At 39.3% G+C, this 26,883-nt stretch overlaps 2 protein-coding genes across 3 annotated transcripts in view; one reads left to right on the forward strand and one right to left on the reverse strand.

Moving 5' to 3' along the window:
* ANO3 (anoctamin 3) overlaps window positions 1-26,883 on the reverse strand; it is a 364,404-nt gene that overhangs the window by 30,475 nt on the left and 307,046 nt on the right. For both annotated transcript variants that reach the window (XM_074955170.1, XM_074955171.1), the window contains exons 14-17: window positions 24,919-24,979; window positions 3,840-3,922; window positions 2,249-2,389; window positions 1,645-1,809 (exon numbers count right to left, since the gene is read on the reverse strand). In XM_074955170.1, the coding sequence (XP_074811271.1) occupies window positions 1,645-1,809; window positions 2,249-2,389; window positions 3,840-3,922; window positions 24,919-24,979 (450 nt within the window). The remainder of the gene's footprint in view (window positions 1-1,644; window positions 1,810-2,248; window positions 2,390-3,839; window positions 3,923-24,918; window positions 24,980-26,883) is intronic.
* MUC15 (mucin 15, cell surface associated) lies at window positions 10,847-22,939 on the forward strand. The gene is made up of 4 exons (XM_074956973.1): window positions 10,847-10,946; window positions 15,552-16,304; window positions 18,372-18,527; window positions 22,706-22,939. The coding sequence occupies exons 2-4, from the start codon at window positions 15,590-15,592 to the stop codon at window positions 22,861-22,863; spliced, it is 1,029 nt and encodes a 342-aa protein (XP_074813074.1). The 5' UTR covers window positions 10,847-10,946; window positions 15,552-15,589; the 3' UTR covers window positions 22,864-22,939.

A 26,883-nucleotide genomic window follows, 5' to 3' on the forward strand; every position in this document is an offset into this window, starting at 1 on the left:
AGTCTGCGGAAGAGAAGAATGAGGGGGGATTTGATAGCTGCTTTTAACTACCTGAAAGGTGGATCCGAAGAGGATGGATGTAGAATATTCTCAGTGATAGCAGATGACAGGACAAGGAGTAATGGTCTCAAGTTGCAGTGGGGGAGGTTTAGGTTGGATATTAGGAAATACTTTTTCACTAGGAGGGTGGTGAAACACTGGAATGCGTTACCTAGGGAGGTGGTGGAATCCCCTTCCTTAGAAGTTTTTAAGGTCAGGCTTGACAAAGCCCTGGCTGGGATGATTTAGTTGGGATTGGTCCTGCTCTGGGCAGGGGGTTGGACTAGATGGCCTCCAGAGGTCCCTTCCAACTCTGTTATTCTATGATTCTAATAAGTGGATGTGACTGGTCTGAAAGTAGAGAGAAACCACAGATTTATTACACTGGGATTTCCCTTTGCATTCATTTGTACAAGGAGTCATTTAATTAGCATTTGCCTTACTTGTTTATTTGATAGTACAGTCATGATCCCCACCCATTCTTCTCAAACGAACTTCAGCCCTAATGCATAACTGACATTGTAAAAGCACAAATGTTTCCAGGAGTGTCTCCATGTTTTCAATAGCTTTTGTTTTGCTTGTATGTACTTTTCATGACCAGGAAATAGGATAATTAGTAATCTCAAAAAGTTTGGAGAGACTGCTTTTAAGAATGCTACCTACTTAGTAGATAACAGAAGAAGTTACAATGCTACATAATTTCTAATCTTTACCTATTTACACTTCTAATATCATAGTAGAGACATTATGAATGCCATCAGCAGTGACAGAGAACATTTTATACCAATATAAAATCTGCTAATAGAGTAGACATTTTGAACCGAATATTTTAGTAGAGAAAAGCTAAACTAACATCATATTCTGCAATGCCTCTAAGATTTTAAAATGTTGATAACACAGCTGAGTTGAAAAGTAGAAATGGGAGAATCTACATTTCATTATTAAGAACCCTTTTACATTTGGGAGACGATCTAGAATTCTCAGTCAGGAAGACTGAATAGATTTATTTCTTCTGCTTTGTTAAAATCACTGAAAAAAATTGTGAAGTGTTTTGTGAAACATCTGGAGGTTTTTGGAACACTTTACACTTATTGTGAAGTCCTACATTTGTAGATGCTTTTCCTCCCTCACACTTCCTCTACTGATTATGGCATTGATATCACAATTCCAAATTGGATAGCAGTGGATTTTGCTAATGTAAAAATGGTGTTCTGTGCCACTGAGACTTAGTGGTATGGTGAAATATTTGTAATGAGGAATTGCACAGGCAGCTCAAAAACCATTGAAACAACAGCATGCTGTTGAATAAAAGCAATTGCAACACCATCTCTGGATATTATTGTAATACAAATAAACAACCTACAGACATTTTTATATATAAATTAATAAAATACGTGCTTCGAAAGGCAAGAATGTGTTACACAATCAGCTATTTGTAACAAAACTGTTACAGTACTAAAATGTGCACAGAGTTCATAAAGTGTTTCTGTTTCACTCTATTACCAAAGTTACCTGAGTTACAACTGTACAGTAACTCGTTTTTTTTAAAAATGCAATGTATCACTTGAAATCCTTATCCCTCTTTTTAAAAGTTTTAAAACTTACAACATTAAGTGACATGATGATCATGAAATTGATACAGACTCCAGTGCCAGATGTTGCAAACTGCCAGTACTTTTTGATAAAATACCATTGGAAGGATGCAAATTGTTCCATAGCTACCAGGCGATAGACCACAACTGCAAACACTGCAGTGAGTACCAAAGAAATCTGCAGGGAAATAAATGCATGTGTAATTAGATGAATAAAATACCTATTAAAATAAACAGCTGAAATAAAGATCAATAGATTATTGAGTGCTTTTAAAAAGGAGAGAGCACAATTTGTTTCATGGAGCGGTCTTAGATTAAAGACAAAATACTAGACTACTGAAACAAAATTCTCTGTTACTATATAAAGACAAATGCCCACTATATTATATTTTTGCAAATTTCTAAAGGTGCAACCTCCCCCCACACACACACACCCAAGAACCACAAGCCACCACCAACCCATCGAACATTAACAAGCGTTGTGCCTAATCTGATCTCACTTACACATGTTACACCACTCTAACTCCATTAACTTTAGTGGAAGCACTCCTGATTTACATTGGTGTGATATCAAAATAAGGCCTAGAGTGGCCTTCCAATATCATTAGAAACTTTACCATGAAGAATATTCCTGAGACAGACACCATCAGTCGACTAAGTTTATCAGGGAAGGGTTGAAAAGGTTCAGGTTTTCCTGTGATGGGATTTACTCGTTCCACTTGGGAGTATTTTGCTTCAAACTGGGGGCGCAGCTCTTCCTGCAATGACATAGATTTGCTTCAATGTAAGTAGCAAAGCATCAGGTGTTCAGTATAAACATTCTATAATGATAATGACTGGCAGTTGCATAGCTCCCTTCCTCCCAAAGTGCTTCACATATTTTTAAAGTAAATCCACATAACTGCCCTTGAAAGAGGCTGAATTGGAGAGCCTTTGAGACATGTCATTACATTCACACAGAGATCAGGAGCAGCAGAAATCATGGTGGTAAAAGTTTTCCCTCACTCACCAGCCAAGGTGCTAGAAGAATCACCTCCAGGGGTGAAAGGGAGTTGGGTTGCCATGTTGATTCGATAACTGGTTTCTCTGCTGAGATTGCTAAGAAAACTGTGGTGGTGGTGATTTTTGTGGTGTGGAAAATGTTCATTAGGAACTAGACTAACATCATCAACTCATCTCCAAGAGGCTCCAGAAGAGCCATGAAGTGATAATGACTTTGGGTCTCAATTAACTTGGACCAAATTTCAATCATTATCCTAGAGGCGAGTGGCCTTAAATTCCATTACAGCAATGTTCACTTGTGACTTACAGAGCAAATTTCATGAGATGTGCAAAGGGATAGAACTATTTGCTATTTGTTGGTGCCCACGGCAGACTGAAATAGGCTGAGCTGGCCCTTTAAGAGTGGTTCAAGGTCTAGGCTCCGGCACTTTTCTAGAATGGCTTGATTCTGGGCTGAATCAGGAATTTGTGGTGCAAAGGGATCATAGAAGTTGAAGGCTGATTAGCAATATATGCAGGGAAAGGGATCAGGTCCTTGCTGTGTTTGGCTTTCTAGCTCCAAATAGCATACTCTTCCCTAGCCCTTTGCTAGCACTGAGGTGGGCTCTTTGTCTGGAGGGACCCAATAGCAAGTTGCATTCTCTTTAGGCAGAGTCCCACACAACACTTCTTGCTTACTCCCTAGTCTCCCCTTTGTGGGGAGAAGGGAGCTCTTTTTATCCATGACCTAATTCCCAGAATACTTTGCTTCACATTCAACAGCTTCCATAGTCCCTCAGGACTACAAGTCCCAGAATCCCTTAGCTTTAAGCTACACTGGGATAGGGCCACAGCTGGCCCCTAAATCCCTCTTAAAGGGCCTGCTTACTCCGGACAGATATTCCTGGCTGCCCCCATCACACTTTGCTAAATGTGGGCACTTAGATTTTTTTTTTTTATTCACATACCCTGCTTAAACAAAAGGAGTAACATTGCCCTTCCGAAAGAAAGAGAAAGAAAGAAAGAAAAAGAAAGAAAGAAACTTTGCCAAGAGGAGAGTAGTATTTGAATTTGGATGCACCTCTACTTGCAAGATACATTATTGATCTATTGCACCAGTATTATATAGCAAATTCAATTGTCCTAGCAAAGCACAAAGCATTACTACTTACACTGTCATTGTGTTGATTATAAGATCATCATTAGATTGCTTATTTGCGATCTTACCTCTTCATCCTCCCAGTCTATGAGATCCCAGTCATAGGTGAGCACAGCTCTCCGCCTTTTCCAAAACTCTAGAAACACTGTAGCTGTGGAAACCATTAGTTATACTTTTTATTATTTTTCACAATTAATACATGGGTTTAAAAAACAGAGGCATGATCATTTTCCATGTTCTAGTTGGTCATCACCTATGGACTCTGAAAATAACTAATTGCAGAGTAAATTAACTGATATTAGAGTAGAGCAGTAATTTGCAACTATCTCAGTAAGAATTTTTCCCCCCACCATCTGTTATCTCTATACAGGAAAGAGTTGCCTAACCACATGTGACACAATCACTGCATTTAGTTCATTATTTTGGTTAGAATTTTAATCAAACTCCAATTTTATAATTTTTAATAAATAAATCTTTTTTTTTAAAGAATAAACACACAAACAAAAATGCTGGTTAGGTGGACTACATTTAGAAATAGAGCTGGATTCTGATCTTCCTGAAACTGGTGTGAGTCAAGAGTAGCTTGACTCTTGCCTTCTTATGCCAGTGTAATTCCATTGACTTAAACAGATTACTTTACAGTTACTTCTGATTTGCAGTGGTGTATGTGAGATCAGACTCAGACCTATAATGCTCTTACAGTGATCTAGTATATGCTGGTAGTCTTTATCAACACTGTTACGGTATTCTACAGCAGTTCTGTACAACAGTGCAGCGTGCTGTAGTGTCTGCAAAGCACTGACTGGGTCCATTGCTAGAGACTATAATAGCATTTTTAAAAATCATTGGCAGAATTATAAAGGTATGCAAGAGCCACAGGTTGCAGATATAAGGAGCCAAAATTATATCCTCTTGAGATACAGTGTAATATTATTTTAAATATATTAGTTGGTCCCTAGTATTATTTATGCAGAAAATATTATTTTATATTGCCATATACAAAAGAGACCCCATCTAAGTTACAGAAGGGGAGATGGTGCACAAGAACCATTACCCCATTCATACCATGAAAGGGCTTGTCAGTATTGCAATTCCATGCTACAGAGAATGTAAGGAGTGATTTCTCCACGTGCCCACGGGAAATGGGACCAGTGCACAAGTCAAACAGGCTGAACTCCATAAGACAGGCACCCATGCACAGCCTTGGGTGGCTTCCCAGAATTCCCTTTGGAGCAGTATCACGCTGCATTGTTTCAACATGTGGCTACGCCTAAAAAGCACAAAAAAGGCTTGGGTTTATTCAGTGCCACTGTTTTCAGAATGAATATTGTTAGGCACCTAAATCCATATTTAGCCACCAAAGTAAGTGGCCTAATTTTCAGAGGTACAGTATTGAACCACACTTATGTTTTGCCTTTCCCCTGGTTTCTGCCTTATAAATAAGAAAAGCACTTTTATATTGTTGCCCCCTTTCCAGAATTTATTGCTGCCCACCGTACAGCTCCCATTGTCCCTCTGGACTACAAGTGCGAGAATGACAGATGTGGTGAAAATCTTGGGCCAGAGAGACATAAAATGGATGAGCACAGTGGTTACAGCAATATGGCATGACAAAAAAATTCCTGAAGACTGGTGAGACTCTATCTTGGTCTCAATACGTAAGAACAGCAGCATCCATGAATATGGAAACATTTGAGGGATAACGTTAGTGCAGCATGGGATGAAGATACTAGAACACATCTTGGATGCTAAGATCAGGAGAATGGCGGAATCTTTCCTTCAACAAGAACAGTTTGGCTTTAGAAAAGAACAAGGAACCACAGATGCCATGTTTGCAATTCATCAAGAGATAGACAAATGGCTAAAGCACTAGCAGGACAGCTTCTGTGCTTTTAAAGACCTAGAAAAAGCATATGATAAAGTGGACAGAAGGATGCTTACGCTAGTGCTGAAGAAATATGGAGAGTCTGAGGATTTAATAACTATTGTGAAATATGCTATACAGGTCATTAAAACTATGATCAGAATGTGTTTTGGAACAAGTCCCTCCGAAGTGAAAGTCGGACTGCAACAGGGCTCGGCCCTCCGTTCCGGGCTGTTTATCATATTGATGGATTATGTCAGCAGGAAGATCCCAACAGGAAAAGGTCAGAAGCTGCTATATGCAGATGACACAGCAATAAAGGCATCCTCAAAAGAAGACCTAACCACCAGCTAAGCTGGCACAGGTTGATAATGAGCATGACTAAAACTGAGGTCATGCAGGTCAGTAGAGATGCCACAGGGAAACGGGATTTAGAGCTTAATGGAGCGCATGACTCAACAGACTGACCAGTTGAAGTACCTCGGTGACTGGGTTATGGAAGATGGCAAGTGTGAACATGACATTCAGTTCAGACTGGGGTATGCTGGAAGAGTGTGGACTAACATCTCAGGGGTTGCATATGACAAGTGTATGTCACGGTGACTGACAGCCCAGCTGTATAGAACAATGGGTATAGAACAATGGGTATAGAACAATGAGAGCCCAAGAAAAGTCAAGGAAGCGATGGATGGATTGCATCAAAGGAGAGGGGAAGCAGGTGGACCTTATTGCTTCCTCAGCCAGAAGATGATGGTGGATGCTTGCATGACAACCTGACTCCAGATGATGAGACAAGGGGAGAAGGAGGAGGAAGAAGAAAAACTACGAGTGCCAGAAGGCACTGCTTGCCAGAGTTGGCTTCATGTGTGACACATACTGTTGGCACAGGCCCACCTATTACTCACTCTGGGAGGTGTGGATGGCTTTCAGTCTGTCAGTGATCCAATTTATTTGATGATTAATCAAAGCCTTTTAAAAAGTGTCTTACACAATGCTTAATTACTCACAACAGAAAAAGGATGGTGGCTATAGGTGTTTGAGCAGAAAAGGTTGATTGTGTAGAAAGATTAGTGATTCTATTTTAATATGACTTTACATGTACTAAAAGATTTTCATTTTTAAAGGGGGAGAAATGGGCAATGACTCATCTTGAGTGCTGTGTTCTGAAATGGGACACTGGAAAATGGGTAAAAAAGATTCTAATGTTATCATTTTTAAAAATAAGTGTTGAATCTTTTGTGAAAAAACACATCAGTCTACACAGACAAGGACTCAGAGTTCAAGACCCTAAAAGTCATAGTGGATGGTATTTTTAAAATGGCCTAAGTAACTTAAACACTTAATTTCCATTGGTTGCAACTGGACTTGGGCTCCAAGACACTTAGGCCCTTTTGAAAATTGCACCCAATGACTTATTTCAGTAACCCTATGAATAGGAGGCAGAACCCTGATTTGGTAAAGCCAAGCAATAAAAACCAACACTGCCAGTTGACTGTTACTGTGTGTGTGTGTGTGTTATTATTCTTAATCTTATTTTAAAGGAAGTGTGTTAAGAGATTGTACATGTTACATAACATATCCTTTCTGAGCCTCAATTTGGTTGATAACGTTAGAATCCAGTGAAATAAACATTTGGGTTCAGATTCTCCCACCCTTGCTCACACTGCAGAGAACTTCACTATACACGTAGCACTCCTGGATTTCACCTCACTCTGACTAAAAGATGCCTATCCTGCCCCTGGATTACTAATATACCTCTAGAGGAGTTCTTCCACTTCTCCACTGGGTTGAGTTCTTCATATGAGAGACAGACAGACAGACAGACACACACACACACATTCAGCCCCCCACCCCCCTCTTTTAGGGATGATGGCAACACCTCTTTCCCCCAGGCAACACTTCTTTCTACCACAACCTGTCACTTAAAATGTTTCCTTTTGCAGACTCCTAGAAAAGGCTCTCCAGAGTACCAGAGAGTCCGTAGACCACAGTGTGAGAACCACTGCATTACTGAATAATGTATTTTCCAGCTGTCAATATAAAATAAGTTTCCTTCCTATAAAGTGGGTTTCTCCTGTCACCTGAATGATTGGTGATACACTACAGCTCCCGTTATCAGTTGATTAGCAATGAACCAAAAGAACTACTAAGTGTATTAACTAGGCTAATTTTATCTCTGGTATAACTCCACTGAACATAAGAATGGCCCTACCGGGTCAGACCAATGGTCCATCTAGCCCAGTATCCTGTCTTCCGACAGTGGTCAATGCCAAATGCTTCAGAGGGAACAAACAGAACAGGGCAATTATTGAGTGATCCATCCACGGTCGTTCAGTCCCAGCTTCCAGCAGTCAGAGGCCTAGGGACACACAGAGCATGGGGCTGCATCCCTGACCATCTTGGCTAATAGAAACATGGCATCTGTGGTTCCTTGTCCTTTCCTAAAGCCAAACTGTTCTTATTTGACAAAAGGTTTCACTGTTCTCCTAACCTTAGCAACCCCTCCATGAATTTATCTAATTCTTTTTTGAACCCAGATTTACTTTTGGCATCCCCAGGCAATAAGTTCTACAGGTTGACTGTGCACTGTGTGAAGAAGTACTTCTTCTTGTTTGTTGTTCCTTATGTTTGCTTCTTATGTTTAAGTACTTCTGTATGCTGCCTATTAATTTCATTGGGTGACCACTGGTTCTTGTGTTATGTGAAGGGATAAATAACACTTATTTATTCACTTTCTCCACACTATTCATGATTTTATAGACCTCAAGATGGAAGACTTTAAGTCTGAAGTTACACTAGCAATTAACTGGGCACATTACTAACCTGTCATATGTAACTTGGTAATAATTTGCAGTTTTCAATGACTTTACACACTCCTAGAGAGTAAATTACTATGGCCTCTAGTTTCCCTCAGGCTACAAGGGTATTTTAACCCTCACAATTGCTACCACCAGTCAATATCCCCTTTTCTTGTATGAAGTCAGTGTCTATTTTTTGCTAGTGGCTTGATTATACCATGTTGCCACTCTTCCCCTTCCCATTGCACCTTTAGTCCCATTTCTGTGTGTGATTATTGCTCTTTCCCTTCCACCTTTTATGCTGTGTGGAAGAAGGAATTGAAAGTATCTACATAACTCCTTTTAGTGAGATATAGACGTTAATGTATTTCTCATCATGAACTGCAGCTTCAATACAGAGGTGAAACAACATGAAAATCACATGTATGAGAAACCAGAAATGAATGTGAACGAGTCTCATAGCCACAATGAAGGGACAATAACAGGGCAATAAAGACTTGAGAGTGGAAGTTCTGTGTCCCTCATATCTACTTAGTGGTTGTTCTCATGGCTTAAGATAAGTATTTTCATTAGCAGTAGAATCTTTAAATGAACAAAAGAGTTGGTTATTAAAAGAAATCTCATCACAATCACAGGCAATCAAAATGCACTACGTAGGCACTATAATTACTTGTGTGAACTACATGTAGTTTACTTTCATGTGTAATAATAAATTTATTGCCTAAGATTAGTTACAACTTGCTTTCAACAAGCTAGAAATATTTCCTGATATATAAAAGTAGATTATAGTTACTCCATGTGTACATCACTCATTTGGGCTAATAAGGCTTGAGCAGCCCCCACCAATTTCCACTGGTGCAGCTCCACGAGTTGTTGCAGTGATGAGAGTGCTAATGTAGGTTGGCTGATGGTGTTTTAACCTATCTTATTATCTAACCCTGTTCAGAACACGTCTAGAGGACAGAGTAGTTAAAATAGTAGCAAACTGTTAGAGACTTGCCTACAGTAGAGCTCCCAACATTGCTACTGCAGATAGCTAAGGGGTTAAATTAAAATTAGGTCCCAAATCTGCAATTAGTACTGTATGGACTGACCGATGCACCTGTGAGGAGCCACACTGGCTTCAGGAGGGTTCCATATGGGTGCAGGAGTGTCTGCATAGGGCTTATATCTAGTGCAAATAAGAGCTATCACTAATATACAAATAAGGACACTGCAGAAAGGCATGAAATAGTAGCTTGCACTTGATTCTTTCAAAAATTTCAAGTGGAAACAAAAGTGCCATGGTATTCCACTCATGGAGTTATTGAGATATGACTGGAACACCTCTGTGTCCCTCTCCAACACATACCAGTCTAGAATAAATAAAAAAATATAATTACAGGAGCAAGTAGTCCTGACTACTTCAGAATGTAAAAAATTAAACTGTGGATGTTTGCCTTCCCCAACCCCCATTTGCTCTAAATCCACCCCCAAGATTATATACAGCATGTAAAGAAGGGACTGACATGCAAGATTCAGATCTGGATCTGATTATTATTTCCCCCCCAAAATCTGGGTTTATGGTTTGATTTACCAAATTTGGATCTAAATCTGCATTTCAAATCCCTTCAAATTAGGAGGGTAATTGGACCCAGGGGCTTGGGCTAGTGCCTAACAGCATGTACATATATATATGTACACACACATAGTAGAAAGTTGATGTATATTAAGAGTATGCCATAGTATAATTAACTTTGCTTATACATCTTCTACAAACACTTCTCTTCAAACCCTAAGAACAGCCATACTGGGTGAGACCAAAGGTCCATCTAGGCCAGTATCCTGTCATCTGACAGTGGCCAATGCCAGGTCCTTCAGAGGGAATGAACAGAACGGGTAATCATCAAGTGATCCATCCCCTGTTGCTCATTCCCAGCTTCTGGCAAACAGAGGCTAGGGACACCATTCCTGCCATCCTGGCTAATAGCCATTGATGGACCTATCCTCCATGAATTTATCTAGTTCTTTTTTGAACCCTGTTATAGTCTTGGCCTTCACAACATCCTCTGGCAAGTTGACTATACATGTACAGTAACAAAGTGTGTCTCAACAGAAAACTACAAGGGTTCTTTATTAAAATGGCTGCTGTCTAATTAAGAGAAGACCAATACTACATACAGTTTATAGGAATTTGATACACTTGTTGAAACATCAGTGTAAAGATTTTGTAATCTTCACAGAATAAATGGGCACTTGTCTACCCACTTTACAATGAAACCTGTAATTTCTGTGAACTCTGTAATGGTAGCTCTTAACAAAGACAACCAAGAAGCAGGTCAGTCTGGTTCTCAGGTGTTCTATTACACCCAGGGAAATATAGCCCCACCTAGTTAAGTTTCTACAGTGCATTCCCAATGAGCGTGACATTGTCGCACTTACAGTACCTGTGTTCTACTGTGTTCACTAGACTAATTGTACTCTGTGCCACAGCGGTGTTTCAAACCTACCTGAATATACTGCAGAGCTAAAAGGTAAGTGTATTTTTGTTAATGAATTTGGCTAAGTAATCACTGCAGCATTGATTTTTTTGACAAGATATTTGGGTGAAAGTAGGGACTGGGTAACCAAACTCACAGCAAAACTACCCCTATAAGGAAAAAAAATTAAAGACAAATTAACTTGGGCCAGTAATTCCAAGATTTAACAGCAAAGCTAGGCAGAGATGTAAGAACCATAAAGAGAAGATGAAAATATTTCACTGTAATTTAAAGTTTGCGGATAATTGCTTTTCCTGCACTTTTAAGAAGTGATTTTTGCAAGTATGTTTAGGATTTGCTCTTAATGAACTCCATCTAGGAATCGACATCAATCATTCCTCCCTCCCCCCCGAATTTAAATTATTCCTGTGGAACTTTGTATATGCTTAGAAGAAACCCAGTATGCTGATTTGCTGTAAGGAGAAGTGTTGCTAGATTATAATTGCATATTTTGAGTGTATGTACCTATACTGAGAGTATATAGGAAAGTGAATATTGATCTAGTTGCCAGCTATTCAGAGAGGCAACAGTGTAATTGAATTAAAAAAATACATTTTGTTTTTGAAATGCAAGCATTGCAAAAAACAAACCTACATGCCCTCTACCCCAAAATAAACAACAAAGTAAAATAAAGAAAACAAGAGGTTTTAGTCATTTGTTCACTGAGTTTAACAGCATGTTATCCTTGGAAAACAGTCTGATTTATCCAGGAAACAGACATGAACGCAACCATCCAATGTATTCCCCAGAGCGTCAGTTGCAAATATATATTTTTTGAATTCCAGAAGAAGATATTCTACATATATAATTTTACATTTGTTCACTCTGTTTTGCGAGTATCAAATACTAGTGTGTAAAAGATGGAGTAAAGCTCTATTAATTAACACTTTGAAAAAAAGACCTCGAATTTGTAGTTGTGAAGATCACGTCACTGCCCCATAAGAAAATAACTCAGTGACCGCTATTCTTCTCTTGACGCACGTATAACTTCTGTCATCAGCCAATGGCAGTTCTGTCTGCAAATCCCTCCATATATTAAGCCAAAAATAAGTGTGGTTTTCGAAATCGTTTAAGAAAATCATTTTGAATGCCCTTTTAATATAAACAAAATTCTTCTTCAGCATTCACTAACCCTTTTTCCTCCATGTACAACTAGACATAATTCAATAACTGCAGAGATACTCAAATCAGAAAGAGAATGAGGAAATGCAATTCAGATGATAAAAGTGATGCAGTCTTTACCATAAAGACCGTGGCTGAAATCCTGATTCCACTGAAGTCAAGAGGAGTATGTCCACACTGCAGCTGGGAGGGTGCCTCCCAGACTGGGTAGAAAGAATCATGATAGCTCTACTTGATCTGATGTGCTAAAAATAGAAACGGGGGCTGCCCAAAACCCAAAATTTGAGCTCGAATGGCTAGCTCGAGGCACCACCCATGCTTTCATGGTCACACTGCTATTTTTACATCCTAGCGGAAGCAGAGCTCCCAACCTGAGTCTGTCTACCTGGACTAGGAGGCATGGTTGCATCTGCAGTGTAGACATACTCGAGGAGTTTTGCCATTGACTTCTATGAGGCCAGGATTTCACTGGCCTCATATGAATGTACAGGAGGAACCATATACAGTATGAATACTGCCCCAAAAGATCAATATAATAAAGTCAGTGCGTTAACTGTCATTAACCACAGAGTGACAAGGATTTTCACTAACCCTTCTCCTGGGTATTCAGTTTTAAGCAAAAAAACAAAAAAACAAAAAAAACCCTAGTAAAAATATGTGATAAGCCCAAACCTAGTTCAAAATCGTACTCAAGTCCAAAGTGATAAGCTACCGATGTTAAATGGTTTGTTCAGGGATCTGTATGTAGCTCCATCTATCTGCCCTGATCCTGCAATGAGATGCCTGCAGAGGGACTCCTGTGCCTGACTTTAGTAGGGCTTCACACTAAGACAGGGCATGCACATGTCAGTTCAGGATTGGGGCCATAATGAGGGAAGAGTCTAAGTCAGAGAGCGTGATTCAAAATTCATTTACGCAGCTTTGACCTCAGTCTGACTTCAAAGTGATTTCAGTGTAGTTACTTACAGGTGCCAGCAAGATCAGAATCATCATAACAGATTATTTCTCCTTTTAAAAAATATTTTATAATTAGTGGCTCAAGCTAACTGGAAAATTCTTTAGATTCTGGCTAATCTTCTGGCTAGTCCAAGGTGCTGGAGCTGCAATATTTGCAGTTGTCCTATAATACCACTGTTTGCATGTTAAGCTCTAAGGGCAACAGGTGGCTTTCCAGGGCTGTTGTGTTGTTTCTGATCTGAATCTTAATGCTACACTAATACAAGACCAGTTAATTATTAGACACCAAGGGTTTCCAAGAAATACAACCTAAATATAGCCTTAGAACTACTGTAAAAAAATCTTTGTGGCAAGGAGTTTCTCCCTTTTTGTCCCCCAGGAAAAAAATTACAGGATTAAGGAAATCATGAAAACCACATTGTTCAGTAAGGATGCTGACTCTTTAGCATTATGAGAGAGAAACAAAAGGTGCAGTTAAAGTGAACTGTTAGTAATTTCCCTTGGTAGTTTCAAATTACAGTCAAGGTGAAATAAGAAATCTGACAAAACTCACTTTGTTCAGTAATGACATGGCTACTGATACAAGGGAAAAAAGAGTCATGCCAGTGAGCTAAAACAATGGTACTTTCAAGATGAAAGCAAATATCTAAATGAGCTTTTACTAAGCTTTCAAAGTTTTGTTTGCTACACTTTTCTGTAATTACTCCTCATATTGGAAAAATGTCCCTATACCCGGGTAAGGTGAAAACAAAGCAACTTTCATTAATATAATTGTGTGAGTTGACTGTTCAGTTACAGATCTGGGACTCCAGACACAAAGATTAGTTCTAAGCTGAAAGTTGCAATATTTATTTATGTAAAATAATAATAAAAACAAAGTTTTTAGTCTTTTATTTTTAGGTGAATAATTAAAGAATATTAATCCCACCTGGCAGATGACCACCCTATATTGGGAGACTAATCAATTTACCAATGTGGAAACAATATTTATAAACAGATTGCTGAAAGCTGAATCCCACAAATATACATACATACCGATTCCAGTCCTGGGCCCTACATCTTGTTCCCACTGAAGTCAATGGGAGTTCAGTCACTGACTGCAATGGGAGCAGGATCAGACCTAATGTCAGGTTTACTGACTAATAGCTGAAACTGAACCATATCATCTGTCAAAGGACATAAGTCTCTGTAGGGAGGGTGACACAGAGACAAGCTGGCTTACTCCAGTGGCTACTGTTAGAGTCCCTATACTCATCCCTGCTGTGCTGTGCAGAGAGGAGCAAAGCTGTGGAAAAACCCACAGTTAGAAAAGGAAAATGGGCCAGACAGTGGCGCTGAAGGGTGAAAGGGGAAAGAGCCAGGTCACTGCCTCTAGGCAGCATGTCTCCTCCCTATAGGCAACAAAACATGCATAAGAATAGTGGGTTAATTAACACTATTGAAAGTAGCGGTAATCTCCACATTTTAGTCTGTGATCTCTGGGAAGTAATGATAGCATGACCTCAAGCTGTCACTACTCTTGAAAGCTAGACAAGTATATGGCAATATGTCTGTCTAAAGATCCAAGAGATTGGGGATCAGAATTCTTGCTGATCCTTGGTTGCACATTTGCAAATCAGGGCAGACTGCACTGCTTTGGTGTTGGTGTTTGGTTCTGAAGCAGAAATGCACCTCCGCTAATTCCATGGGCTGGTTTAGCTGCTGAGCTGTTATGAATCCCCTGGCAGCAGCTGTATTCCTGTGATGGTCTCCCCCTCAAGGTCACAAAACATGTAAGGCAAATCATGACCTTCAAAGGCTAATTGCAACAACAATTACACCACTTTGCATGGGAACACACTCTGTTACTTAGCTCTTCAGCTTTGCCACACCCCTATTACTCACATATTGTTGGGTGCTACCCTCTGACCAGAAAGCATCAATTGCTGGAAGCATGTCCTTTTAGGCATGGGTCTTGGTGCAAGGGGTTCTTGGATACACGTAATAGCAAGTTGTTACAGACTGTGAGCTGTAGAATGGAGGGGAGTATGCAGCTTTGCCTATGGAAGCATGCAAAAAGCTTTGTTGCTCAATAGTAATGCTTTGAGAGAATATTACTACTGTTCAGGAGTGTTAAGTTCTCAACATGCAAACCTTCAAATATGTCTACATTGCAATTAAACACCCACAACTGGCTGGTGTTAGCTGAGTTAGGCTCACGGGACTCAGGCTGTAAAACCATGGTGTAGATGTTTGCGCTTGGGCTACAGCCCAGGCTCTAGGACCCTCCCCTGTCACAAAGCCCTGGGTCTCAATGTCTACACCACAATTTTACAGCCCCCTCAACCCAAGCCTGACTCAGCTGACACAGGCCAGCCACAGCTGTTTAACTGCAGTGTAGACATACCTTTAGGAACCTCCATGACTTCATTTCTCTAGTATCAAGCCACTGTAAGTTTTCATCAACATGTCTGGGTCTTCATTGTCCAGCTCTCAGTTTCACATAATAAATTAAATCACAAAACTGTTCACTTCTTTCAGGTTCTCTACATAAAGAAACAAACCACAAAGCCAATACCATGCTGCCTTCCAGTGGAATTCTTTTTATTTTGCTGCCGGTTAGTTTAGGGTGGACCAGAAGCAATGGTCACAGTAGTACAGTCAGTACAACAAACACTGACAATAATTCAACTACAGATACGACTCCACCTTCACACCAAGGAACTTCACATCAGCTAGGTCTTACTGGAACTAATGGAATAACTCCTGCTATAATCCATGTTGCACCAACAACGGCCAATAAAAATGCAACAAAAAGTACAGTAATAGAGAGTAACACTCAAAGCAACAGTGTAGCTCAAAGATCCACTAATGGCACAGGGTTATTTTTGACTTCAAATGTGGATAAGGGTTCAACAAATACCTCTGCCAAAAATGTCAACAGAATCTCACCATCTTCGACACTATCCATAACCATGAGTGACTTTTCTACAGCGACTGAAAGCAACATGCCTACAAATGCTGGTGTATCATCGAAAACGGAAGCCAAAAACTTCACTTCAGTCACCTATAAGACCAGTTCTACTGCAACTGTCTCCACCAAAGACTTTCTAAAGAGCTCCACAGAAGTCTCATCTACCAACAGTCCATCAAATAGACTGACCACATTATCCACACACCAGAGCGGCAGTGTCACAACAGGCTTCAAAACAATTTCACAGACTACAAAAAACGTACACCAGAATTTCACCAACCATTCTATAGTCCCATCAAATCCGAAAGAACACAACAAAGGTAAAGGTTTAATTACAGTAAAAAAAGTTCAACGAAGTAATGATGCTGAACACTAAAATGTTTACATTGTCTGGGAAGCTGTAAAGATGTGTGAACTGCTTCAGATAAAACTAGACCTCACCTGAAAGTTTGTTGAAATTCAAAAAAACTTAGGTAACTTTTACCATATATAATTTTCTGCATTTCTGGGACCACAGGCAGAAATATTTATTTATTTATTTCAATTGCAACAGAAAGGGACAGATCCTGGGCTGCCATGCAGCTATTTTGAAGTGCATTGCCAGATTTCATCTGGTATTTAGCAGCAGTGTTGAGGAGACCATTTAGTGGTGGAGGGCTAGAAAGAAGTAACAAAGTTTGTATTATTTGTATTACAGTAAAATCTAGATCTTCTACCAAGATCATAGCCAGACTATGGTAACGATTGCCCATATACATTGTAAGAAATATTCTCAGCCCCAAACTCCTTACAATCTAAATAAACAACCAAAACTGGTGAAGGGGAGGAGAAAGGAAAACACTATTATCTCCATTTTACACATGGGGAACTGAGGCACATTTTCAAGTAGTTTCGGAGCTTAAGATCCACTGAAAGTCTCTTAGGTACTTTGGAAAATGATACTCTGAGTTACCTGTCCAAGGTCACATAGGAAGTCTGTGGCAGAGACATGAATTAATCTGAGGTCTCCTGAAGCCGCAGGCCAGCGTATGGTATTTGTGAACTGGCATACTGAAAAATTTCTTGTTTCTGAACTATATTGGTATATAGATACTATAATGGGAATATTCCCAGCAGACTGCTTCAGTGAGAGTATCATTCAAATTGGATCTATTTCTAGGGAATGGTCCACTGGAAATCATTGAAAATGTTTTGTTTTATCTGCTGCATCAGTCTGGAGTAGCCCCAACACACTGAGTTTCTGAGTTTTGCTTTATATTAAATTCTGCTTATCTATCTATTTTCATAGGAAATGTAATGCAGCTCTGCTTTGGTTTGGTGAATGTGCAAACTTTCCCTCCCCATCCTTTCAACTTCTGCATATATGAAATAGATCCCCATGCTCAAAGCATTTAAAGCAACAAATTAATCATTTCTTAAGCATGAAGGACACACAGAGTGCAGAACATTTTTGTAACTAATGCCTTCAATTTATAAATAATGCCCAAATGGATTGCCTGTCTTGTATTTTATTACTATCAATTTGGTTAAGCCTGGGAAAACAATATAGCATAAAACCAAAAATAGCATTTCTCTATTCTGCTCCTTCGGATTGGGGCTTCAGTGAATGAGAAAGGAAGATTCGAAGACATAGTATTTTTATACCATTAATTTGCCTGCAGGCTTTTAACACGGGACAGAAATGCTTCTCCCGCATATACAGTAGTCTACACTAAGAACTGGAGGCTATCTTCATGTTTTCAAGCTTCTCTCTATAGCTCTAATAGTTACAATGTATCAGACTTTTTGCCTAAAGTGACTCTGAAAGAGGGCATTCAAAAAAAGAGGTGAAAATTCACAGAAAAGTTTTATAAAACCCAAGAAAAATGTTGGGGAGAAAAAAAATTATTTTGCTACCTGAAAAACTAAAAAGGTTACAGCCAACACTTTCTAGGTTTCTGATTTTGGATGCCTAACAAAGTGTCTGAAAAATTGGGCACCCAAAACCAGAGGCACCTAAAATCACAGGCTCTCTTTATAGTTTGGTCTAAATACTTACAATTGTAATATTAAAGCGATTTTATCAGAAGACAGTGCAAGGCCCTGTGATTAGAGCAGGTGGCTGGGAACCACAACTCAGGGATTCTGTTCACAGCTGTTGGTCAAATACTTGCTTGACTGGGAAAAGTTATACTAAAACGTTTCGTGCCACATTTGTAAATGAGAGAGAGTAATACTTCCTTGCCTCATGGGATTGTTGAGGGGCTGACTTAACTATTGTCTGTAAAGTTAAATATGTCACAGTGGGCCAGATTCTCAACTCGTGTAAAATGTCAGCTGAGGATCTGGCCCTATAGATTTATAAATTTTCATTAGAATAATTTTGTTATCCTTTTTCCCTCTCCTAGAGAATCACCACAGTGCAGGAGTAGTGCTTGGTGTGATTGTAGGAGCCATTTTAGGATCTGCATTAATTGGTCTGATTGGGTACTTTATATGTGGGAAGAGAAAGTCTGGCTCATTTTCCCATCAGCGACTTTATGATGACACAAGGAGTGAACCAGGTAAAGAATATCACAAATGTTCCGGGAGTAGAAGGACTTTCCTATTCTGCACAGAACTCTTGAGGTGAATTTTTTGCCCCACTGACGTCAATGGGAATTTTGATATTGACTTCAATAGAGCTAGGATTTCACTGCTATTTTTTTTTTATTGAGAGTGCACAAGTCAGTTTGGCAAACGGTTTTAAAGTACATCTAGGGGTTCTCAGTATCCATAAACAGGAAGAGGGGATTTTTTTTTAATCTTTGGTAAATTTTGTATTGAGAGAAGAGTTTAGGGTATTTCCGCTCTGCACAGTTAATCCAGGTTAGTCTAGCCTAAGTGCAAGCATCCCACAGCAAAGCCCTACCCGCTTTACTGGGTCCTCACTGTTCTGCAATAGCCTGGGTATGCCTGGAGACATATCCCATAGTTCTTTGTGCTGAGACTCTCTAGAGGATGCTCTCTCAGTCAATTGAGGGAGGATCTGTCTGTCCTTCAGAGGGAATTTTGGGAAGGGCATTGGAGGACTATCAGCACTGGAATGGTTTTGCCTGTGTCCTCGTGGCACAGTTGCTGGGTTCCAGCCCAAGTTAAAAAAGAACTTGGGCACTAACCCATACCAGCATGTGGGTTCATGCAGCACCTCCAACCCAATGTTACAGGTTTTTCTGTGTGGATGGTAGGGAAGTTTAGGCTAAAATCCAGGTTTAACAGTACAATGAAGATAGTCCCTTTAGACTTTGATACCATTTCATATATACAAAGTAGTTAAACAACATGCAACACCTTGGTCCTAGCTGAATAAGTTCATACTAAATGGAATTTGTACAACTACTGAGTTGAATGAACAGCAGTCATTGTCAATCAGCATCATTAAGCCAATGGGTTATCTGCAAATTCCCCCATAAATAAATCCAGGAAGGTACCTTTCATGTGTTTTCAGAACTTCAGTATGCAAAAATATCCATGCTCACAAAATAACATGGGTTACACAGAATGGTTTTGAGATACCAAGGTAAAACTGTAATCAAAGGAGAATATTAATAAGATATATCAACTACAATATCTACTGTAGAACACCACTAGCATAAAACACTGCAACACAGTTAGGCCATGTCTGTATTTTGATTGTGTCATTTTTTGTTGTTTAAAAACCAGTTTCTGTTAACATTGGCTTTGATCCTGTAATTTGAACTGCACCCTGGTGGATAATGGAGCTGTGCATGACTGCAAAAGTCCTACTGGTTGGATCTGGGTTGTGGTATCAGAACCATGGTTATGACAGCATTGTTGCTAAAAGTGGCATAACTGTTAAAAATGCTTTTGAAAAAAATTGCAAACAGTGATCTGACTGCCTTGAGACTATCTACTTTGGAGAGTGGTTTATAAAAAATCCTCCATCCTCATCACTAGCAAAACCCAGGTTAGCTGGAATAACTATGAAAGTTTCCAAAGATGTGCAAATTTGTATTTATGGATTCAAGGTGTAAAGTGCAGACAAAGATTAAAAAACCCAAAACCAACCAACCAAACCTCACAAAGCACAAGTAGGTATCAGATACTGTACGAGTAGCTTTAAAGGAGAGAAATAAATCAACAGTCCAACTCAGCACTTTAATAGGCATTTTCTGTCTTTAGGTTTGCTTTTGTGACAGCTGCAGCTTTGAGGCTGAAGGCAGAATTTCACTGCAGTGATCCATTTTATTGAGCTGCCTTGATTTTAAATTCTTGTAATTATTTTGAAATGAGCCAGGCATACATATACCTCACAAGTTAAGAGTCTAGCCCTCAACACATTCATCTGTTATACTTCTCAGTCTAGTGTAGACTAAGAGCTTTTCAATCTTCATTGCCTCACAGAATCAATAAAAACAACCACAAAGACAACATTTCAGAACAGATATAAATGACTTATATCGAACATAGCCAAGCACATTTTCAGCAGGTTCTCTTATAGACAATAGGTTACAGTGTTTAATAAAATATGGCCTATGCATAATTATTAATGCATAGTTGCCAGTGATCAAACACCTCCGGAACATTTTTTCCACGTGTTGAAACATGTTGTACTGAGATTATTGTAGTTTTGATTTTTTTATTACAGTGTATACTTTTTTCTTAAACGGGAAGCTAATGTATAATTTATCTAGAAATTTGTGAACACACATGTATGTGCACATCCACCACTCTTTCCACAATAGTACACAAATGAGAGTTCCCACAATCAAAATATGCCGGGGAGGTGAATTAAATTTCTTTTACTCTATTTTTAAAATCTCTCTCTCCCACATAGATGTACGTAAGAATGTAATTCTTAATGTGTTGAACCATAATTCAGAAAACAATGCCATTTCCGGCTATAATGGAAGTAGGGCAGGAGATACTGGAATGTTGTTTAATTAAGCCGCAATTTTATTCTTAAATGCCTGGGAGTATCTGGCAGATACAAGTGTACAGTGCAGGTAATTCCATAATCAGTTAAATATATACCTGAGCAGCTTCCATCAGCTCTTCCCCTTACCCATGCTGGGGACCAGCCAATCTGTTGCTGGAGCCTCACCATCCCCCGCAACCCCAAAGGAGGATTAAAGGGTGGGCTATAAAGGATAGGGGGTTGGTTCCCTGCCATAACAGTCACAGGAGCCCTGAACTGTCCCCCCCCCAAAATATTTCTGCTCCTTTAAATAATACCTCCTTTAAATCCTTTACCAATCCATTTTATCTGGTCAATATACCCTTCCCTACAGAGTACTTGCACTGGACATCTGTCCCACATTTACATAATGAGTTACAACATCATATCCTAATTCCTGTTTCATGTTTGCCTCAACTAAGGCCCCCAGAACCTACTGTGCGGAAGGTAACCCTTCCCACCGACCCCACATATACACTTAACATTGGCCAATCTGGCAGTGAGGGAAAAATTCCTTCCCAGACCCCTGAGAAAGGAGTGAACAGCACAATACCCACAGCAGGTCCTGACAAAACCTGATCTTTCACCACTTCTATAGGTGGGTGCTGATCCAGGGTAAAAGAGGGCTTTTCCTGCACTGCATGGACCTATATAGTCTCCCCTCTCTTCTGGTCCCCTGGTGGGAGGATGGGTCAGCGTCCCCATGCTGAACTGGTCTGCCACTGCAGCAGAAAGTCACTCCCTGGCTCTCTAGCCCTTAAAGGGGCACTCACTTCTTCCAGCATGCCAGACAACGGACCCCACTGCTTCATGTGCAGAGAGGTCATTCATGAACTGTTGTTCCATTATTATTAATATATATTTATATCACAGTAGCACCTGGAGACCCCAATCAAGACCATAGCCCCATTGTGCCTGGTGTTTGAGACATGTAACATTATTTTCTTTTGCAGATACTATGCTGGTTTATTGTATAGGTCCTGTAAAAACGTTACCAGTAGGGCCATAATGAATTGTGCAGCCGACTAATGCACTTTGTAGGCACAAAAATTACATAATTAAAGACCCATGTAAGTGTTTATGATAGTTGATGGTTAAACACTGACCAGTTCTGGCAGAATTATGAACCTATATTGTACAATATACATTTTGGACACCAACTGTTTTACAAACACAGATCCACAAACGTTGAGAAACAAAAATCCAGTGTAAAGTCACTGGCACTATTCATGTGCAGACATTTTCTGACATTTCTATGTTTACACTCAGATCTTCAGAAGAACAGCATTTTGCTGTTTTGATCATTTTCTTGACAGTAAAGAAATATGGAACAGATTTAATATACTATAGTTTATGGTACAGTTTGGATTCAATCTAGTCCTAGAGTAACTTGGAGTATTCATCTTTGAGTGAAAAAAATGAACTACAATGTTTTTAGTGAAACGGTGTTATTCTAGAGAGGAAAGATGGTCTTGTTGCTAAAGCACCAGACAGGTAATTAGAATATGTAGGTTCTATTCCTGGCTCTTCTACAGACATCTTGTGTGGGCAAGCCAGCCAGGACTCCATCCAAAGCCCATTGAAGTCAATTTATTGAGTTCAGTGAGCTTTGGATCAGGTCCTGAATCTTTCTCTGTCTCAGTTCCTCATCTGTAAAAAGGGGACAACAACTTTTTTCTACCTCAGATGTTGCAAGACTAAATTTATTAATGTTGAAGCATTCAGACACTATAGTGATAAGTACCATTGAAAAAACCTATAAATAATCATGATGTATTTTTCCAGTTCTCCGATTAGATAATTCATCGCATAATGTGAGCTTTGGTGATTTCTCTTACTACAATCCCAGCACAACAAACGAGCCAGCTGCACAGAACAGCAGAGGAAGACCATATGATGGCATTCCAATGGGTGACATGACTTCATCTCAACCCCCAGCATAATGTCCGAGGGTAACGTCTGCTGGCTTCAGATTACAAACTCGTTTGTGATCTATGTACCTTGTTTTACATACATTGCTCCCACAGTATTTTGCAAGTTTATTTCCCCTGAAATAATCCTATGGCTATTAACATGAAAGGCTTTGGATAGCATATCTGAAATCACAAGATATATTTACACATGCTGGTCATACACTGCTGTGCCAGAGCACCACTGTCCCAGTTGGTAATTAAACTAAATTTAATGCTCAATCTGCTTCTGTGTTAAAAGACACTATGCTATCTTTTTAAAAACAATATTAGCAAACTGCACAGAAAGAGGCAAAATCCTGTTTGTTACACCTAGTCAACTTCCTTTGGCTTCAGTCGAGGTTGCAAACATACAATGGAGCAAAATATGACCAGGATTCTAAGGAAAGTTTAGCACCAAGACAAAATAACCATAATAACTATCTTGATGAGAAGCTGCTTTCTTCAAATGTCATTTCTATCAGATCTGTGGGTTGGGAGATTTCCTCCCCGCCTTGATATTTGCATCTACCCGAGAGAAAAAACTATAAGGCACTGGTTTTAATTACATTACTTACAGCTTGCAATTTGCCAGGCCAAACTGATTTACTGTTTATCATGAAGAGAATTTGCTCACACTGATACAGTTACAATTACTACAGAAAGGAGACCACAAGAATGAATAGTCCTCCTCCTCTGCACCAGTTGGTCTATTATCTGCATTGCAGGTTAGGATCTGTAAAAATGATGCAGCATGTTTTGGGATGGGCTACGTGGAAGGAAGGAATTCTCTTTGGGTAAAAAATATAAAAAGAATACAGAGAACCACAGACTAGTTTAAAATCTTTGCTCATTCAGCAAGTCTAAAAATCAGGGAGATATCCAAAATAATAATATAATGTATCTGTTTATAGCCACCTAAGATGCCTAAAGACATAAGAAGAGCTTTAGGAAGGTAAAATATTACTAGTAAAAACATCATGATGCTTAGGGGCCTCAAAGATTAAGTGTGGGACACATGTTTATTGCTATGGATCTTAATGTGTGTTATTAAGAGTGGGCACTTTGGGCCCAGTCAATGGAGCTACACCCACAAATATCAGTTGAAAACCTGGCCATGAGTGTTAAATTCACAGACTCCTTCTCTTCCCTTTTGCACTGGCTGCAGCTGGGAAAGTGAGAAATGCCTGTTCATGTGTATTATATAAATACAGCGTCTATGTGGCATTTAACTTCATCACAATGGTATAGCATTGGTTTGAATAGAGGCAGTGCTCTGTGTGGACCAATGTTAAAATCTCAGGGTACAAATATGCAGCACTTTCACAGGAAGATCTACCTACCCATCTATCTCAGATAGTTACAGCATGCTAATCTTGATATAATCTTGGTGTTGCCACTGACTTCCCATTGCAAACTTGCTATTGACTGCAATGAAAGATCACTGGATCAGACCCCTCAGTTGTAAAAACTGCATCTGCCTTCTTTCGAACAAAGAAATGTTACGTAATGGTAACTCCTGTTTAAGAGTTGCCTCTGAGCATTTACTCTTTGTTTGATGCCTCCTGGTGTGGAACATGATGTCATAGTGAATGCAGAGAGACTCGAAGAACAGAATAAATACATGAAATTGTCCTGTAAATAGTTAACACAAAACCTTCTGACCTGCCTTTAACTCACTTTAATTAGCCTTTGCCTACAAGCTTTCAAATCTGTTAATTTTACAGTGCGCCGCATTGGATTACACTGATTTTGGCCCCAAACCTTCAATTAACTCTGTGTGAGTGGACCCCTCTGCACACATGACATAGATTGCCGGATTAAAGGCCTTGTTTTTCCTACAGTCATTACATTCTGAACATAAATTAGTAGTGGAGTATTTTTAATGTCCTATTAGTACAAACATTGATTTGATGAAAATAGGAAAAATATAAATAAACATGGATACTACTTGCTTAACATTATATTAAACTTCAAATCCCTCTAAAACTAATAGTCATCTATAGAGGGAGAGGTGAAGAGAACACTTAGGAAGGAAAATGGACTTACCCCATATTGCCATAAAAATAGCAAAGAAGACAGTCCCTCCATTATCAAACAAATGTGTAACCTAAGCAGAAAGTAAAACACATAATGCAAAATAAATAATAAATAATAATAATAATACCACTTTACATTCATATAGTATCCCCCTCCACCCCCCCAAAAAGGATCCCAACATTCTTTACAGGTTTTAGACCCCAAAATATAGGCATCCTTTTAGGAAGCCCTAATCCCACATAAAGGTGCACGCATCAGCATTTATATGCTGATATGAATTCCATTCATCCCCCACTATTCCCATTGCTAGTCCAGGCCTGAATTATCTTTCACAGCAATTCCCACTCTGGCCTCAGTCATCTTTAATGTGTTCAAAATACTGTCTCAAAACTCAGTTACTTTGCCAGCTATTCTGACCACATCCCACCAGTCTTCAAATTTTTCCTTGGTTTCCTCTCACTTACTGCATCAGATTTAAGCTCCTTGTCCTGTCCTTTTAGGGCCTGAACAACTTAAATCAGGCCTACCTACCCACTTTCATCTCTATTTCCCTCTCCCCCAAGAATGTTCCTTGTCTAATCATTCCCTTCATTCTCCTTTCCTTCCTTGCAACTCCATGCTTCAATCCCTTGTCTCACTTGGTCCACCAGGCCTCCATGCTCTCCCTCTAAACCCCTCTTGAAAATATCCTTCCCTTCTAAAGAGTCTATAAATCCTAATCACTCTCAAAATGAAGAATAAAACCATCCAGATATTAACAAAAATTAACATCAAAATGAAGTAATTATAGCATTAAGGTATGCATCACATTCCACCTCTCAATCACTTTTGCTGTTTGTTGCACCCTATTGCCCATTTTCTACTTACAGTGTAAACTCTTTGGGATAGATTTGTTTTATCTGCAAAGTTCAGATAAAGTTCATGGTGGGTGGTAGATAAATTGTAACTGAAAACTGTTACATGACTGACTATGTGTCAGTTTGAGTGCCCTAATGGGGTTTGTTGTCCCAATTCTGAAAATGGTGTCCTCTATGTATTGTTCAGGGTTCATTTTATCCATCATAGAAATATAGGCATTTCCATGGTAGAAATCCAGCAGTCACTGTGTGTGAGCCACAGTAGGTGAGGAGGCTGCGGTGAAGAATAATTTCTCCTACTGAAAGGGGATTTTAGGTAGGCAATTGCCAGTGATTAAATTTGGTCAGGGATAATGGGCTGAAACATATTCTAGTGGAAAAAATGCTATAAAATGTTTGGTGAGCATCAGTGACCGGAACCTCAGTTTCAAGTGTCATTTGAAAGATGACATACATCATTACATTATATTGGAGTAATGATGTATATAACCCTTGTATAACCCTTGAGACCATCACCTCACAAGCACAGCATTCCTGGTGGCCATCAGGAATGCTGTGCTTGTGAGGTGATGGTCTCAAGGGTTATGGGATATTGAAGGGATTGACAGTCTGCTGAAGGGAGTTTATGTAACACCTTCTAGCAAAACTATTATACATCATAGCTGCCTTGTCTTGTCATTGGGGTTGTCCTTTGTAGCAGACTCCAGTCCTGTAAATCAGACAAACCTACATGTTTTCAAATGAAAACTGTCACCATTATTGCATCTGCTTTTAGAAAATAAACACTGAGCAGGTGACAGAGGATATTCTGTAAGAGGGAAGATAATTAAATATTAGAAAAACTCTCTTGAAATCCTCATCATTAATAAATCCAGAAGAAAAAGTTAACAGTATAAACAGTGTATCGCTTGCCAATATGTTTTATTTTCTCTTAAATGCAAACACTTCTAAAATTGAGTAGAGTTATTAAACACACAAGTTTTAGTAGTATACAGGACTCTGTTTATTTTACTGTGCTGAAGAAAATCGAGAAGTTTTTACTTAATACCAAAGATCATCAAGTCCAATATGTTCTTTGTGTGAATTATATAATTGTGTGAAACTTGTATGCAAATGC

This window comes from Natator depressus, chromosome 6 (genome assembly GCF_965152275.1).
Source record: "Natator depressus isolate rNatDep1 chromosome 6, rNatDep2.hap1, whole genome shotgun sequence".
NCBI lineage: Eukaryota > Metazoa > Chordata > Testudines > Cheloniidae > Natator > Natator depressus.